Raw genomic sequence first — 19,350 nt, 5'->3', positions numbered from 1 at the left:
TAAAAAATGGAAAGAAACATGTCATAGTTCCCCATTATAAATGTGAAATATAAATTTGTAGATTTTATATGGTATAAATGAACTTGTACCAACAGCTAAAACCAATACATGTTAATTAAATGTGCAATTACACACACCCAAGACTAAAACACAGCACTGGCTTTTAAAACTTTACAATATCCTAACTCTAGTAAAATGTAGTTTTAGGGTAAGAAATAACATAGATTATAATTTTAACTGGTGCACCTCATAAATTACCTGTAAAGTAGATTGTCAGAACATGGACTAAAAGTGGGGTTGTGTGTAGAGAATTATGAGCACTTCTGAGAAAACTCCAAGAAAAAAAGAAGAGACTTGTGATCTCAGTTTCCTCAAAAACATGGAATACTTCTTGGAATGTGTCTTTGTGCCCCTCAGGTGTGGCCAATAGGAGTGAGCTTACTTCAGATCATTCATTACAGCTGCTATTGCTATTTGTCTGTGTGTCTCTATGGACAAACATGTATTTGCCACATGCGGCTTGCCCCGTGACTGTCCACTTTACTCGTGATTTCTCTTAATCCTCGGAGTATAAACTGTCCAATGCTCTGAATAAACTTGGCTGTTTCACGAGACTTCAGTCCACTTTATTTGTCAGCCCTCCTAGGCCTCACCGTCAACTAAATCAGGTAAATTGTTTACTATACTTTAAAAGCCTATCTGCAGTACAAAGTTTTTAAATAATAATGCCACTTGTCAATTTGCTGTTGGTTACAAGTGATACAAATTTAAGGAGGAATAAATGAAAACATGCAAGAAAATGCCTTAGGGGAGAAACCCTTGCCTTTGGCAGAATACAGTGCTAGTGTGTGTTCTGCTTTCAGCTATCAATAAACTGTTATTAAACAACAATATAAAACCATCTCCTTGAGGCTTTTATCCGCAAAATACCTAAACCCTAAAGAAGGTTCTACCTGTTCATACTGCAAGTAGGAAACAAAGAGTTACCAACTTACAAACAGCTTTTCACTACTGCTCTGAAACGTCCTACAGTAATAGCGCTCACTGTTGGAGCTAGGAAGGCTTACACAAGAGATTATTATGAATCTATAAACATCATAGCGGTGTTAGCTGATAAGCCCACTGGTGTGATTTTATTAAAGCATGATAAAGGTAGCACTGGCCTTAGAGAGTTTGTGAAGTTGCAGGTGTTGTCATATTTAGTGAAATTGTGGTACCCATGAGATACGCCTGTGAATTGGGTGACGAAGACATTTCAGACCAGTGCATGCTCACGCTCAGATTGTTTTGGATACTTCGCAACTTACATAAGGATCACTGCATTAGTTTCTTTACAGCCAAGAGATCAAATATCTGACAATAAGACAACTTAGGGGAGAAAAGGTTTATTTATACTTTGAGGGGCACGGTCCATCATAGGGGGAAGGTATGGCAGAGAAGCATGAGGCAGCTGGTCACAGAGTGTATACAGTTGAAGGGACACGGCCCATCACAGGGGGAAGGCATGGCAGAGGAGCATGAGGAGCATGAGGCAGCTGGTCACAGACATCAACCTCTGGCCTCCACACGCTATGCAGACAGGCAAGCACACATAAACATGCATATAACACACATATACACATAGCAAAGAATGCGTATGAATATTTATTTAATTGGAAAGCAACATAAGACTTTCATTAACCAATTTTCATTTGACTGATTGTGTTTGACAACTAGATTATCTCTGCCTCTTACCTAACACACTCCATCTTTCTACAAACTGAAAACAAGACAGGCAGTTCTAAGAGATATTAAAAATAACTAAGCATTTAAGTGCAAAAATAATTTCATAGTATAAATTGTAACTGGCAGAATACTAAAATTAACATTTTCCAAATCCTTCTTTGGATGTTGGCTTAAACAAGGTATTCCTAAGTCAAAGAAAAATAAGAACATTCATTTGATAATTATCAGTAATGCCATTTTGGTATAACTCCCAGAAACTGACAGAATGAATCATTCACTCAGTATTAAATTTTGCAAGACTAATGTTTTAGGTTCTTTGCTTTCAGAAAATTGAAGGAAAACATAAAATATTGGTCAACTGATATATAATTTAAGATAATTCTTGATGATAGACCACAACCCTTTTGTCATGTTCTTGGGAAAGAGTCAGAGAGTTGAGTGAGTGGTTTATAACTGAACTTCTATTCAAATGGTCTCATTACTGAGAAAACATTCCTCAGCAAATACATCTATTAAAACAAAAGAGAACCAATGTTAAATCAAGATATTTATGAACAACTTTGAAAGATTGTCGATCTACCCTTTCCCTTAAGAAATTAATTTCTAGTACAATTTTCTTAAATTGATAATCTCAATTAAAACTTGTACTTGTTACTTTAATAAATTGTGTATTCATTCTTATTATAATTTAAATCAATCTAGTAGAAAATATTCAGTCTTGAACCTTCTGGAATTATTTGAATGTCTCATTTCAAATTATACACATTTTGTTGTGATTAACTATAAATAGATGTTTTTCACAATATATATACAAGTAAATTCTCTGGATATAGGAACAGTTACCAAAGCATACTATGTGTGGAAGAAGTACTGGGGAGGAACATGAGGGAGTAATGCTCTCCCCAGAAGTCATAGAGCATCAAACAAAGAGGCCTTGACAGGCATGGGATACCTTCCTCTGAGTTGTTTGTCAGGTGGTTCAGAGGCAGTTAGACTATTGTCATTGTTTTTAGGTAACTGACAGAACTTGAAGGTAAGTTCTGCTATTATTTTTTTTTTATTTATTTGTTCTATTGCTGAAGGCCCCACACATTTTGGTCACAGAACTTGGAGAAGTGGACCTTGTAATGACCTAGAAGCTTCCTTCCTGATGACTAACTTCCAGGTTGTCAGGTGAAAATGTTTATCAAAAGTCCTTCTCAGCTGTAAGTACTGTGAACTGCAATAATGGCCAATGCAAGAGTGGGATTACCGCATGGGGAGCCAACAGCTCTCTGATTAGAATAAAGGCTCAGTCAATAGGAGGGAAGTCATGCCTAGTACTGAAAACCTAGCAAAGAAACCCATGGCTAGAGCTCACAAACCCTAGAGGAGAATCTCCTATTGTCATTCTTCTAAATTAACATAGTATCCAACTGTGTTCTAAATCATTATCCCTTTGCACATAAATTAGTACAGCTCTCATGCCTCATCAGAGAAGCTTCAACCACAGCTGATAAAGGGCAGAGAACAAGTGACTGTGGAGTACACATTCGTTGCCACAACTCTACAGTGTTTCAAGGTCTCTGCCAGCAAGCAAGCTGCAGCATTCTGCTCACACTCAGACCACAGACCACACTCAGTCGGACTGCCTGCCTGAAAGAGTCAGAGTTTGCCCTGGCAGGACGGCCCAGAAAGCCAGCATTTTAAAACAGCGCAACTTTTTTCCTGTTACAGCTGAAAACCAAAAAGCATGCGGTCGGCTTTTCATCAACACTATGTAAGTGTTTCATGGCAGGACCTCTTAAAAGAGCTGCAGGGTTTTGCAGCTAAAGCTGAGTCAGGAAGCCTCTCTTAGTTGAAAGTGTCTCTAGCAAGCAGAGCAGACCTGAGAAACTGCTGCCACCAAGAAGCCATGCCTTACTCTATTCTTTCCCAAGCTTTCTCAAGCTTTCTGTGGATTCAGTTATCCACATCTGGGCGCCATTCTGTAGTGATGAGACGAGCAGCCCCCTTTTAAATCCTCCTGACCCAACGACAAAACTTCTCATCTTTCAACTCAGAATAATCACCCTAAGGGGCCAATGGCATTTCCTCATACAACAGGAGCTCACAAATTCTCATCAGCAAACTTTCTGGCTATGAAACTTCCATACAGGACAAAGATTTTTCAATTAAAGGTGGGATAGAATGGATTCACACATGGAATAGTTAGCTCAAAGCAAAAGTCACAGAGTTCATGGGAGCACATGCCTGTATTTCAAATACTCAGAAGGAAAAGAAAAAGGGGAAGGGTCAGAGATCTCACATCAGCCTGAACTGCAAAGTGAGACCTTGTCTCAAAAAACCAACAAAACAGAAAGTGATATAAGTAAAAGTCAGAGAGCTAGCAAACATACAGTCCGCATGTATGACCCACACCTGCTCTCACAAAGTTAGGTGCGCAGCTATCATAAATGTGCTTAGTAAATCCCCCGCCTTCCTATGAACCGAACCAACCAAAGAGAGAGTTATTTCAAATCAGCTCCAGTTAATTACATTAACCTTTATTTACAAAATTCAGTCTAATCCCCTTAATTTTGACCCTTGTGAAACAAAATATATTCACAATTAAGTAAAATTCCAGTCTCTCAGATAAGCATACTCATATTAATTTGCTGATATGTGCCTAAGCAAATATGCACCTCCTAAAATATTTATGGAGGAAAAGCATAAATACAAACATGATTATCAGGGAGAAATGGTTCTATAGATAAAAGAGAGTTTTTATTCCACTTGCATATTTCTGAAAATCAGCAAATCTAGATGTTTCTCTAGTTTCTTTGATACACACATCATTCCTACGAGTATTTTAAATAGATATGTCTGGGAGCGTTAAGAAACAAAAGGGAGCTGCTGAGCCAGTGTTTTAAACATACTTGCCATGGACCTGATGATGAGTTTTATCAATGTACATAAAGATGGGAGGAGAGAACCAACTCCACAAAGTCTTCCTCTGACCTCCAGCCACTCTACATGTGCATGGCAGACATGTGCCCCACTTGTACACATCATGCCCATATGTGCATCATAATAATCAAAATACCTGATTCCTGTAGGTAGAAAAAAATTGAAGAGGAAGTATTTTTCTCTCTTTATAGAAAGTGTTTTGAGAGCATTCGATTAGTAGCTGTGACAAGTAATCTTGACTTTCAGCCTGCTGCATGGAGACATGCCTACGGTTAGTAAAGCACACTTCCGGATGCAGCCATGACAGTTTTCTAGGGAGGACTGCCATGTGAGAAAGCAACTAAGGAAGAAGGAGCTGTCCTGATAGTGACAGGACCACCCACCATGCTGGGAACACAGTGGATAGAAACAGAAGAGAAAGCCAGCTCATGTGTGCTCCACTTTTTCTGAGCAAGCGTCTGCTTTGAAGGGAACTTTGGCTCCAGTCTTCTTAGTCTTACAACGTGGACTCCCAACAGCAGCTTCCCAAGGAGCTTCAATGCCTTCGTCTCAGACCGGAAGGGCAGCACTGCCCCACCCACCCCAACAGTTCTGAGGCTGTGAGCTTCAGGCAGTGAGCACCTATCAGGTACTTAGCCTTTCCAGCACAAGAGACGCCTCCTCTGGACTATCTAGCCTCCAATCAGGAGAGCCAGGCCAACAAACTCACTGCTTCTTTTCCGAGAGAACATTGGTTCATATGTGTCCCAGTGACTCTACCACTCTTGGCCTTGCTTTCATCTGAACGAATAACAAGTGGTATCAAGATACCACATTAGCATCAAAACGTAGTAGTGACTTCCGTGCTTTTATATCAGGACTTGCCAGAAGTATCTAGAAATTTCTTTCTAATCTCATTTACTAGAATTGCATTACACAGCTATTTTCCATTTCCAGGAGAGCTAAGAAAGACTTGTGGGTTTTCACTCTGTCTAAACAGAAACTGCATGAGAAAAGGAAATTGAAAATATTATCTGTTGGAACCCTACTATGCAGGGTCTACATCAGTTTATTCTTTCAACTACTCAATCTTTTAAACATTATTTTACATGTAACATAGTTGTCTCTTCCCTACAGAACTTATCTAACTAATTAATTTTAAAAATACTCCAAAACCAAGATCTTTGAAGAAAAGCCAACCTCATCATGATGTGTGAATCACTGTGAACCACTGCCCTGCATATGAAGACTTTAATAAGCAACAGAGGAAACAGTGACTTTAGAAACAAGAAGAGAAACGCAAGTGACAGCTCTCACAGCACACAGCCAAGCCTACAGAGGGGATAGCGTCTCCTTCCCTGTCCATCCTCTCTAGCTGTCCCCATCAGCCACCCAGAAGCCCTTTCACCACTGCCATTCACATTCCTAATTCTATCCTTCAGGAGGATAGCCTTTGCTCATCATCACCCTTGCCTTTATATGATCTTGTCATTGACATATGCACATACATATATGTATACATATACATATACATGCTTTGGGGAACTGTAAGGCTTGTATGTGCACTGTTAGCATTCACACCCTGCTAATATGAGTATGAGGCCTTGTGTATTCCCTCAGCAGCTGTATAGATAACATTTTCTATAAAGGTTAGCTGTTGTAGCTATTAGCTACATGTGGTTTGTAAATTTAAATTAATTAAAATTGAGTTTAACTATCAATTTATCACTAAAACTTTTCTCAAGAGTTCAATAGCTTCTTGTGAGTACCACTTACTATGTTAGAGTCAAAAAGAAGTCTGTCCAGCTTCATTTGCATGTTTCAAAACCATATAAACTAATATATTTTATCTGCTAGTCATCCCTTAAACTATAGAGTGATAATTATGAAATCTTGTCAACACATGGAAGCTAAGTTTCCATGATTAAACTTCCAGTTTCTGGCATAGGAGCCCTGATATAAAGAGGGAAAGATAGCAGTTAGACCATCATGCATCCTATATTAACTCCGGACACAAAAGCCGCCAGAGATTCTGAAGTCACTAACTGCATGGACTGTGGGAAAGCTGTGGTAGAAGGCAGATGGTAGGAAGCTCACAGGTTTTCTGAAGACCCATGCCCATATCAAGGATGATGAAGTCTGTGCATTCATTCACCTAGTCATCTTCAAAACAGCCTCTAAAAGTTGTTAGGATTCCGACAGAAATTTTAAAAGGAAAGAATTACAATGTCCTTCTACTCTGAGAGTTCATTCCAAATCCACACTCGAGATTTGTCATGAAATGTACTGTCCCCAGCTGAGCAGCTACACACTTAGGAAAAAGCAAAAAACTCCAGGTGATTCAGAAAAAAAAATGGTACTGAGTAGAAGTCTTCAACTGCTTTGAGTGTGTGCTGTTTAAAACAGGAAAATCTTAACAGGCGCAAGGCTGAGTCCAACTCACCAAAAGTTACCCCAATAGAAACATTTTTGTATCTATATGCAGAGGCATCAGTCTTGAGAGCAGATCTAATGCAAACCAGACATTCAAAAACTAGGGTATGTACTAACTCATAAAACAAAGTATTGAGAAGAACAGAAATATATTAAATAGTTCTGATAAACTACAAGGTAATCATTTCAGTAAACCCATTTTTGATGGTATTGTAGTTGTTTGAGGCATTAACTCTATATATTAATTGGAAACTTCATAAAATCTGAATAATATAGCAATGAGCTTAGGAAAACATTGTAAGGTAAAGGAAGGCTTATCATAATGGAGAATGTTATGAGATAATAACAAAATATTAAATTATAAAAATTTAGGCCTCTATAAAAAATTAATATTTTCATCTAATACACTGAATACTTGCATCTAATACAATGAAAATTGGGTTTTGTTTCATTAAAATAAGCATGCTTACATATGCTATAATGTTTAGCAACTATCATGCAATATAATCAACAAAATTAAATTGACAACAACAATAAGAAAAAGTATATTAGACAGAAAGAAAAAGATTCTAACCACTTTGTCCTCCTGGGTGTGAATATCCACGAAAGCAAGTTTAAAAAGACAGAAAAGACAAAACAAAATAAATAATTAATTCCATTCTTAAATAAGAGCAGCTTTTAAGAAAATGGAAAAAGGTTTAAAAATAAAGCCTTTACATATAAAAATAATAAAACAACATTATTGCTCAATTCAACTACTATCAAAAGTAGATAAAATGAAGTATTATATGAACTATTCATATTTATTACACAAATTATTTCTATTAAATTAGGATTCTTCTAATTTTTACATAAGGAAAAGAAAAATTAAATAACTCATTGAAGATAAATTATTATTTATTGTAATTGTCAATTGCAGGTCATAGTCTCAATATTTTAAATGTATAAACATAACAAAGAAAAAAACATAGCCAAAAGAGCCTTAGTTTCCCCTCAAAACACTCCCTAGATACAGTCTTTATTTCCTACTATACACTGCCCAAAAGAGCACAGTCTCCAGACAACTGACTGCTTTCTCTACTCTCCTGCATTTGAACTATTCTAATCAACTGAAAGGCCCCACTTTCATTCCGCCATAATATTCTCTCAGGCCTGGCCTGTTTGAAATTAAATTCTTCCTCTATACTTGACCTTTATATTAGCTTGAAGAAGGAGCTTTATCAAAAATGTTGTCTACAGAGTTCAACAGAATAGAATTTGGGACTTAGATCTAAGTCTGCAACTATAATGACCCGATATTTCTTAAAGATGCCAAAACTATACACTGTAAAAGACAGCACCTTCAACAAATGGTACTGGTCAAACTTTTCTTCAATGTGATTGAAAAAAATGAGACTAGATTTTATCACTCACCCTGCACAGAACTCAATCCAATTGATCAAGAACCTCAACCTAAGAAGTGACACCCTGAACCTGCTAGAGGAAAAGACAGGAAACACAGGTCAACTTACAGGCACAGGAGGGGACATTATGAATAAGATTCCAATAGAACAGGAAATTAGACCAACAACCAACAAACGGAAACTCCTGAAACTAAAAAGTTTCTGTGCAAAAAAAAAAAAAAAAAAAAAAAAAAAAAAAAAAAAAAAAAAAAAAAAAAAGTGTGAAGTGAATGGCCAGCCCGTGGATGGGAGAAATAATCTTTACAGCCCCTCGTCTCACATGATCAGTGTATAGACAAAGAACTAAAACATTAAGAAAATAAACAACCTCCCTTAAAATAATGGGCTATGGTATTGAATAGAAAATTCTCAAAAGAAGAAACGCAAATTGGCTAGGAAACACAATTTAAAAAACTGTTCAACATCCTAGCCATCAGTATTAAAAGCACTTCAAGATTCCATCTTGCACCATTGAGAATGGTCATTTTCAGGAATAAATCTGTGTGGAGCAGGGTGAGGGTAGGAACTTCTACAGACTGCTTATGGGACTGTAAACCAATGCATTCACTTTGGGAAGCAGTGCATGTGTTTCTAAAAAATCTAGAAACAGAACTGCCATATGACCCGGCTATCCCAGTCTGAGCATATAGACTCTAGAAACTTATCCTGTGCACATTCGTGTTCTCTCTTCAGAGCTAAGAAACAGAAACTGAGATGTCAATAAACAAATGAATGGCTAAGAAAAAGGAGGTGCATACTATATTACATATTATATACACACTATAATGTTCCTCAGTCGTAAATAAAAACGGAATCTCTAAGCAAATGAATGAAACTGAAAAAAAAAAATGCTGCCAAGTGAGGTGGGAAAAAAAGGCCCAGGAAGACAAACATAGCTGTCCTAGATCCTAGCCTCAAACCTTTTGTATGTTTAACTTGTAGCACATGTAGAAACCAAGAAACCAGAAAGGAGTGCTGGGGTGGGGGAGACATTGGGGGGTAGGAAATCGTAACTGCTAGTGAAGCAGAGAGGTGGGAACGGAGGGTGGAAGGCGTAACCAGGTAGATACAGGAGCATGAAGGAGACGGGGAGGAGGATCGAGCCCAAAGAAAGAGTATATGGGAAGCCAAATGGATGCCAACGATCTCACAACCCAATTAAACAATACAGTTGGAGGGTTAGTAGAATACATATAGCATTCAAGAACGTGGGGAGTACTGGAGTTTAACCAGTTACGTGGGGTTAATGCACTAGGAGGTAGGAATGGGTGGGTTATGCAAGATTAAGGATACTTTTTTAAAAAGCCTTGTGGAAACACATTAGTTAGTAAGCTAATTCTAAAATATAACCTTAATTTTTTTATTTAAGAGCTCAAACAGAATTGCCCTGCATAGTGTCACTCCCATTCCACCTTCTACTTGCACAAGAACTACACAACAACCCATCCGAGAGTCTCACAAAGACAGGAGAGGTCATCCCTAAGAGTCCTCCCTTCCTGGAGAGTCACTGCCAGCTGAGAGCGGCTGGGGAGGGAGAATCTAGTCCAAACTAGCGTACTTCCTGTGTTCTAGCAGATGGCTCCACACCTTTTCATTTTTGAGAAGACCTGGTTGTGGGGCATTTGAGGGGAGGCAGGGAGAATGGGAAGAGATATATGATCAAGATTCATTGTATAAACGTATAAAATTCTCTAAGATAGAGAAAAGCTACTATCAAAACTAAAATTAAATGTTTAAAATATGATGGTGATGATATGTATCCCAATTTCTCATTCGGTAATTCATTCAGTAGTGAATACACTGGCCTGTTACACACCAAGTACACAGAAACACACACTGAGCAGTCAAAGTGAATTAAAGAGATGCAATCAAATAACAATAAAATTTGAGAATATACTAGATTAGAGATCTGTAAAATTTAACGTATCTCAAGGGAGTAAGTAGTTGATTCACACAGAATACCCAAAGAAGGACCATGAAGGAGGTGATGCTTATGTCAACAACAACAAGCAGCTGTTCATCAAGCAGGTGCGGGTTTAGAGTGCAGTAGAGGGGAATGACTGCCTGCAGTAGAAGGGCGAGTCAGAGCACAGCGGACGGATGGGGACAGCTGAGGAGAGGCGCTCCTAGAGCCGCCTGTCTGGGACCTGGAAAAGAGTGGAGTGCTCAGAAAGTTACTCAGCCCCCCCCTCTCCCCGCAGAGTCGCTTGAGAGATGGGGATCCCTCTAGCAGTGAGTGTCTGAGAACCGAGACTCCAGCAGACAGAGCAGGTCAGACACTAGAATCCAATGGAGTCTGAAGAGACATCAGTCAGCAGTTTACACATAAACACAAAATTACTAAATGTTTAAAACTTGTGAAGGAAAGTGATACGGGAAAGAAATCTGAGGCTTGGCTTTCTGGTTCAGACGACAACATGGAGTGATACTATTCGAAAAATTAAAAATTTCAGAATAAAATCTGAGGATTATTCCAGCAGCAGGAAAGATATCAGAAGTCTAGTCTGGAATAAGTAAAATCTAGTGATAATCTAAAACCTTTATGAAGAAGAATTATAAAAATCACATTGCAAAAAAATGCAATGTTATAATTCTTTTGTAGATTTTAATTCTTTTAATTTAAAAAGAGTTAAAAATAAGTATTGTTAATATCTTTAAAATAAGATTTGGTTGTTCATTTGTTTGGGGCTAATATTTGAAATGAAATTATTTTACTGAGAGTATGTTAAACTTTATATAATCTGCATTATGACTAGAATTACTGTAGATGTCATTATTCTTCTCCATATATTGTGACCTTGAGGTTCATCTTAGCTACTGATGAAGAGTCTGAGAGCGAGCAGGAAGCAGATGCAGCTTTCAGATGCAGGCATGACCCTAACTTGTCCTGCATCCAGCAGTTTTTCCCTGCTCCAAAATAACCTCTAAGACTGTGCCTCTCACACACGTTCAGGTTGACATTAAAGTTTAGCTGTTCAGAACGCATTCTCAGATGTATTATAAACTGATGTGATTAAATGTGTGTTTATCAAATCTTGGTACTCCTCCATACTTAGTCCATTCAGTGTAAGGAAAAGCCCACTGTGCACTCTGGGAGGCAAAGTGCCCACTATCAAACCAGCAGCAGAACCCAGCTTTCAGGCACAGCCCTACTTGTTTTTTAATTAAATCACTGTCCAAAATTCTTTCTAAAATTTAATTCTATAAACCATTGATAGGTACTAGAATTCTGCCAAAGATTATGTTTATATAATTATATAAATTTGCTTCACCCATTCCTCATATTTCTAATAACCAGCTTTGTAAAATAGTACTGTCTTCATCACCTTCATATTATAATATATGGGAGAATGATCAAAAACAAAGTTTAAGTCACTATATACAGAATAACAAAAATTAATGAAGCTTCTTGATTAGTTTTTAAATTATTTAAGCAGTAGAAATAAAGCTTTTGCTTCATTTAGTAGAAGTACAATTATCAGCTATTTTAAGAACTGTGTGGGTAAATTAGCACAAAATGATGTTATAACATATTAAACCCAGAAGAAACCTTAGAGGTCATTTAGATTAATTCCTTTATTTTACAGATTATAAAAAGTTACTGTAAAATGAAATGTCCCATTTGAAGTACTCTATTTAAGCTAAACAGTGTAATTCTGAAAATTCTAAGTTAGATTAATCAAGCAGATGAAAATTAATTAAACACATGGAAACCAATTCTTCCTACCAAAAGACAAAAGAAACAAATTCAAGTTATCATATTTTGAAGTTTAAAATAATCCTTATTGCTGGGCATGGTGGCGTACACCTTTAACCCCAGCACTCAAGAGGCAGAGGCAGGTAGATCTCTGAGTTCAAGGCCAGCCTGATCTACAGAATGAGTTCCAGGACAGCCAGGGCCACACAGAGACACTGTATTGAACAATCAAAAAAAAAGTAAAGTTTAAAAAAAAATCCTTATTATAAGTATGCTTAACGTCTTTCCAATTCAGTGTCTTTCACAATTTAAATGTTACAAAATAATGTTTCCTTATTTTTTCATTTGATTAAAATCATATGCAATTTTTACTTGTTAAGTAAGTAACGTCTTAAAAGAGGAGAATAAACAGCAGTATGTTGTCGTATATCTTGTACTGGCATTTCCACATGACTGGCACTTCTTTGTTCTTTCCGTGTCCTCGGTGTACTCCAGGAGACATAATTAATTGCTAAGGATGGTTCCACATGAAAGAGTCTCAAAATTAAAACAGTTATTTCCTTGTGTTCTCTTGGAAGATTACAGAAAGAATTTTAATAGCTTTATGACTAGCTATTGATATCTAAAATATTTGTATTCTCTAAAAGGACAGTCTGATAATATATCACTGACCTTAATTCTTTGGAGCAAGGGTATGTCAAAGAAGTGCATTGAGCCACTGTTGCAAGCAAAAGTCTTCTATAGCATGAGGCAGCTGGGCATTTACAAGACCAAATTTGAAAACATAAGTTGAACCTTGTAATCTTTTATCTCAAAACTTGGGTGGCTTTCCCCCATTCCATTCAAATGAATGTCTTCCAATATAAATTGAGATGTTCATATTCAGCTCCTCACTTGAAAGAAAACTTACAAATACTAATAAAGAAATTCAGAGCTGTCTTCCCTGAACTAAAATCTAAACTGCTTTTTAATGTATTTTACCTTCCTGGCATCACCCTCAGATAGAGATCAAGGTTGAGGGAACAAGGGTGTGAAGTGCTCTGTCTCTGGCTCCTTCCTTCTTCAACAAACCCGTTCATGCAGATAAGCCAGAATATAGAGAGATTTAAAGCTGTTCGCAATATAATGCATTTTCAAGGAGTATTCCAACATTTTATTGTACTTAAGATTTCTATTCAGTGAAAAGGTACCATACATTAGAAACTGAGATGTGTATTAGCAAGCAATTAAGCTATGATAAGGTATCACAAGATACTTGTTTCTGGTCTACATTGAGCAACAAGGATCAGATTTCTCCTCCTGTCTGAACAAAAGGCAGTAAAACATGGTGTTATTTGGTTTGCTGTTCTCGGATTAGACAGCTGCATGAGAGGCACCTGTTCTATCACTGGACTATGTCTACAGTCCTATGTTACTTTAATTGAGATGGGATCTTCTTCTATAACCCAAACTAGTCTCAAATGTAAATATCACCTTGCCTTGGCCTACCAGTAGCTCAGATTAAACAATGTTCCTCCGTATCTGACTAGAAGAATGTCTTTTAAGACACCTGAGAGCAGGTTTTGCTCTCAGGTGAATAGCAGTTAAACTGAATAACTGAATAGCAGTTAAAGCATACATTCACAAATGGTCAGAAAACAGAGTGTCTTTAAAGTCTCGTCCAACCATTCTCACATACCATCTCCCCAGTGAACTTTGGGGAGATAAAGACACTAAGACTGGAAGAGCCAATGGAGTGAACAGTATCCTCTGGGGAAATGACAAGACACTGGGGACTCACAGCAGCTGTGGCTGTTTGTCCAAGACCTGCACAAGATCAGCCCAATGAACACTACAGCACCAAGTAGGGAAGAACCCAGAAGCTCTTACCCCTTGCTGAGGAGCAACAGATAGCTGATGGCTGTTAGGAGAGAAAAGTCTCTTTTTCAGAATACGTCCCCTTGTACTATACCATGGTCCATCAGATGGCCACACACCTATGTGCATATGGGCAACACTAATTGGACTCAGTGGATTATTTGAAAGAATGGGAGAGGGGAAAAGGGAGAAGGTAATGGGGAGGGAAGTGGAGGATGATCTGGGTAGAGGAGGGAGGGGGCAAATATGATCAAAATACATATATGCATGGATGAAACCTCAAATAATCAATGTTAAATGTTTTTAAGGTAATTAATATGAAGCCACAAAGGGCAATGTTAGTGAAGGATTGACAATAAGATAAGCTGTAAATAAACCCCGCCTACCACTGCTCAGAATGTCCATAGAGCAGGGCACTAAACTATAAACCCCGCCTACCACTGCTCAGAATGTCCACAGAGCAGGGCACTAAACTATAAACCCCGCCTACCACTGCTCAGAATGTCCACAGAGCAGAGCACTAAACTATAAACCCTGCCTACCACTGCTCAAAATGTCCACAGAGCAGGGCACTAAACAGAAGCTTAGGGAGGGCCTGGAGACAGAATCAGAGCAGAAAAAGATGGAGAGGCTGTGAGGAAATTGTGTAAGTATTTTCAATTTAAAGAAAATGAAAAATTTAAATGGACTATGAGGGAAGCAACTAAAACACTACTTGAAAAAAATTAGGAGCATGTGATCCTTATATCAGAGAATAAAAGATATTAAAATTTCATTTTCCCTTTAAGAATCTACAAAGTTCAACCAAAGGAAGTAGAAGAAATAATAAGGATCAGAGCATAATTTAGAAATAGAGAAAATTCAATAAATCAAGTTGATTTTTTTAGATCAACAAAATTATCAAATATATAACCAAACTCAATGGAAAAGAAAGACTCTACCAAACTAAGGGATGACGCAGCATCACCACTGACTGCATGCATATCAAAAATAATGGGATATTATGAATATTTTACATCCAAAAATTTAATAATTTATGTGAAACTGAACAAAGTCCTTAAGATATAATTATGAAAACATATTCACACATACAAAAAAGAACTCTGAATCAATAAAAAATTGAAATTGTACTTTAAAACCTTCCTGGTGAATAAAACTGCATGCCCAGATAACTTCACAGATAAAAATCTAACAAATATTTTTAATAACTAAAAAAGGACTTGAGTCATAGAGTAGAACAACTCAATTGTTCTGATCTCAATTGATCAGACATATCCAAACTCTCCTGTGACACTGAAGAAAGTAAAATACCGTATATAATCCTTTTCATTAGACCAGTATAATGGTAATTCCAAAATCAAAAAAAGACACTTGCAAATCAAACTCATTTATATATGAAATGAATTATCTATCGTGAATGACTAAATGGATTTTATTTAAAGAAAACAGAGTTGGATTAATATTCAAAAATCAGTCAATACCTTAAAGAAAGGAAAAACAAAAATTAATCTCAGTGGATGACAAAAAGCATTGGGAAAGTTTAATGCCTATTCAAGATCTTAAAGGAAAGAATTCTTAGCAAATTTGTAATTGATGGCATCTGTGAAAAAATTATAGGTAACGTTATACCTAATACTGAAAAACTAAATATATTCCTTTTAAGACTAAGGATTTCTGTTTGTATTATTTTTACTTAAAATTATACCATAATTCATATATAGATAAATCAAACATATACATTCATACATATACACATATATGTATATACATACATGCATACATACATTCACATGCACACACATTCATATACATGCACACACATACATGTATGCATAAACTATGATCAAATCAAAAGAAGCATTAGAAGAAATAAAGGATTAGTTCTGGGCAAACAAAACATTGAGAGAAACAAACAGTAAGAAAATAAAAACATGAAATAACACAGGAGAACTAATTCTCACAATTATTCACAAATGATGCACATACAGATTAACTCTGTGTGTAAGAACTATCTAAGTAATTAGTTTGGTGATAGAAAAGAAATTCAAAAAAACTTAAGAAGAGCATCTGCAATACATCATTTGCTAATTGACAAAGTCTTCTATGAGTAGTATATTCACTAAAAAGGATAAAGCAAAGATAAAGCCTAGTAGAAATATCCAAGAATAGATATTTAAATTCCATAGCTGAATGATATTTCCTCAATACAAAAACAAACAAAGGATAGTATCGCTTACAAAGTTATGAAATGAAGAAAAGAATCCCACAGTTGGACCAGTCTTGTTTCAAATGACTACAATAAAAATAATCTACAAAGTCTGTGCAAGTGTCAGGGCGATAGAAAAATCTACAGAGCTCTGTAAGAATCTATCTTAGCCACTCTGGATCAGTTTCCACTGTCCATAACAAAGGGCAGATCAATTAATCTATAAATTGGTGTGGGAGGTACTTCTGTCTATGTGTTGCTCTTTTTTTTTTTGCTTAATGAATAAGAAAACTGGCTTGGCCTGATAGGGTAGAACGGAGCTAGGGGGAGACTGAACTGAATGCTGGGAGAAAAAGAGGCGGAGTGAGAGAGAAGCCATGTAGCCCCGCAAGAGCCAGATGGAACTTTAGCCAGTAAACCACAGCCACGTGGCGATACACAGATTAATAGAAATGGGTTAAATTAATATGTCAGAGTTAGCCAATAAGAAACTGGAGCTAATGGGCCAAGCAGTGGTTTAATTAATACAGTTTTGGTGTGATTATTTCAGAAATCTGGGCAGCCGGAAATGAACAAGCAGCCCCTGCAACAGTAAATGTCTTCACTGTGATGAAGTCAAAGGCCTATGACTCAGCTAACATTACCTTTCCCGTTCGGTAAACTGTGCTCTTTGGTTAATCTGAGAAGTGATTTCAGATTTCGTTCCATGTATTCACAATAAGCTCAACTATTGGGAAACGATCATATTTCAGCTCCCTACCTTGTTTGAGCGTAATGACACTCGACCTCCACAACGAGCGCAGAACTTCGTTTGGCAATAAGAACAGTTATGGCCGCATCCATCCGCGAATTTTGTTTTGTGGCAGATACCGCAGGTTGGGGCATCGCCCTTCTGTTCTTGCTGCTGTTGAGATTCTTCTCCCATCTTCTTTACTTGTTCCTTATACATTTCAAATTGTTGATGCAGTTTTCTGCAGAAAAAAAATGATTTTAAAAAATAGTTTTCTGATGATCAAAGAATCGTAATTTTATAATCAAACTACGCAGGATGGGATTAAGAGAGTATAAAATTTAATTTTATAAATTATAGAATAATATCTTGCTTGAATGACATATTACATCATAAAAATCTTGAAATTAGTTCTATCTTTGATATACATGTTAATTATTAAATTACGTTTGTGGAACATTTCCTTGAATATTAAACACACTTCTACCTACTATTATTTTTCAACAGTTTAGCTTCAGAAATACGGGAGACAATTTTACCTCCACAAAGAAGCCATAACCTAGCATCTTAAAAGAAGAGATGCAGACTCAACTGGAGGGAACTAGACTCATTCTGAACACAACCCAGCGTAAAAAGAAAACGCCGGCATGTATTCTCAGTCTAACAAACGGAGCTGTGCAAGTAAAGTAAAGCCAGGTCCCTCTAGGATGAAAATACCGGGGCTTACGGGGCTGTCTCAGAAGCTAAGGGCCCTGGCAACTCTTCAGGACCACAGCTAGGTCCCCAGGTCCCACACTGGGTGGTTCATCATGACCTGTAACTCCAGTCCCAGAGCTCTGATGCCCCTTCTGACCTCTGTGGAGATACACACACTTGCTCATACCCACATTCATAGATAAATAAAAATAAAATGAATTAAAAAGAAAACTAGGCTAAGCAAAAGGAACGTTGTATCATTTACTGTCACTACAAACATTTCTATTGTATTTATAATTACAATTTTAATGTTTAATGACTATAATTAACCTAAAATTTAGAAAACTGCCAGGTTGCTGGCACGGTAGCACAGCCATTGAGTCCCAGCCCTCGGGAGGGATCTCAGTGAGTTTGAGGCCAGCCCAATCTACAAAGTGAGTTCCAGGACAGCCAGGGCTATTATACACAGAAACCCTGTCTCAGGAAAACCAAAAACAAATTTAAAAAATATTCAGAAAACTAAAAATGATATCATTCCAATCCTAAAAATGACAATCTACAAAACCACAATTTATTTTGAGCCCATCAGAAGGGAAGTTATCAGGCAAACAATCTAAATTCCAAAGAACACCAAGTCTAATTGTTCCATCTCTGGCAATAACATGGGAGAAGGAAGTAGAGCCATACTGATAGGTAAAGGGAAATCTTTAGTATTTGGGGTTGTTTGTGTGTTTGCTTTTGAGATAGCATCTCATATATCCAAGGATGGCATCAAACTTGTTTTGTATCCAAAGATGACCTTGGACTTCTGATTCTCCAGCTTCAAGTCTCCAGTGCTGGGATTACAGGCACACACCCACATCCATTTTATATGGATGTGAAACTAAGGCTTCACACATTCTAAGTAAACTCTATCTATGAAGACACATCTCCAGACAGAGATCAGGTAAAATTTTAATCAATTGTGCAATGGCAAGACTCATCTACCATGACAGCTGCAAGCCGCCAAAGATCCAAGCTCAAGAAAGGCTAATAATCACAAGTTCTTCTCACACCCCTCCCTCCACAAGGGCTCTGGAAGGCTAGAAACACACCCAAGACAAATAAACCTCTGCTTTTGAGGGAGTGCCTACGTGCAGACATTAAGTTAAATTGGGGCTGAGGTACAGACACGATTTCCTGAGTTTGCTAAAATAGTAAAAGCTTTATTTAAACCACAGGGAGGAAAAGTAAGTTCTGTCACTTCAAATGAAGGCAAAGAGCCATTATAGCTACAGACAAGATTGAAGAAAACCCTTTATCCACAGTGCAGAAAAAATACCTTGGGTGCAAGATCCTACACAAACACGAACAAAACATCTTTTATCACTGGGATATGGGAGGAAGCTCCTCTCCAAAGCTGGATACAGAACTGGAGATCAAGGCAGACTAGTTTCTATGGCTAGGAGAGATATAAGGTGACCCATTCTCAAGGTCCAGGCAATTGGGAACTGTCAAAACTAGAAAAAGAAAAACATCACAGAGAACACCCGATCCCTAGGAAGCAATCACCAAGTAATAAGCTCCAGAAGTTGACTATTTCCAAAGACTCAAGTTCATGGGAGAGATAAGTGTAGCCCTCCAATGGAGGGGGGCAGCGGGTGTGAGAATAGCAGTT

General features: G+C 37.4%; 1 protein-coding gene across 2 annotated transcripts in view; it reads right to left on the bottom strand.

Moving 5' to 3' along the window:
• Window positions 1–19,350, bottom strand: part of Rims2 (regulating synaptic membrane exocytosis 2) — a 411,096-nt gene that overhangs the window by 310,792 nt on the left and 80,954 nt on the right. The window contains exons 4-5 of one of the 2 annotated variants that reach the window (XM_042055663.1): window positions 17,028–17,238; window positions 7,640–7,651 (exon numbers count right to left, since the gene is read on the bottom strand). In XM_042055663.1, coding sequence (XP_041911597.1) covers window positions 7,640–7,651; window positions 17,028–17,238 — 223 coding nt within the window. The remainder of the gene's footprint in view (window positions 1–7,639; window positions 7,652–17,027; window positions 17,239–19,350) is intronic. The other variant, XM_042055664.1, reaches the window with a different exon arrangement.

Source organism: Arvicola amphibius, chromosome 9, assembly GCF_903992535.2.
Source record: "Arvicola amphibius chromosome 9, mArvAmp1.2, whole genome shotgun sequence".
Lineage (NCBI taxonomy): Eukaryota > Metazoa > Chordata > Mammalia > Rodentia > Cricetidae > Arvicola > Arvicola amphibius.
The sequence above is the reverse complement of the archived record's forward strand: the minus strand, read 5'-3'. Positions and strand labels throughout refer to the sequence as shown.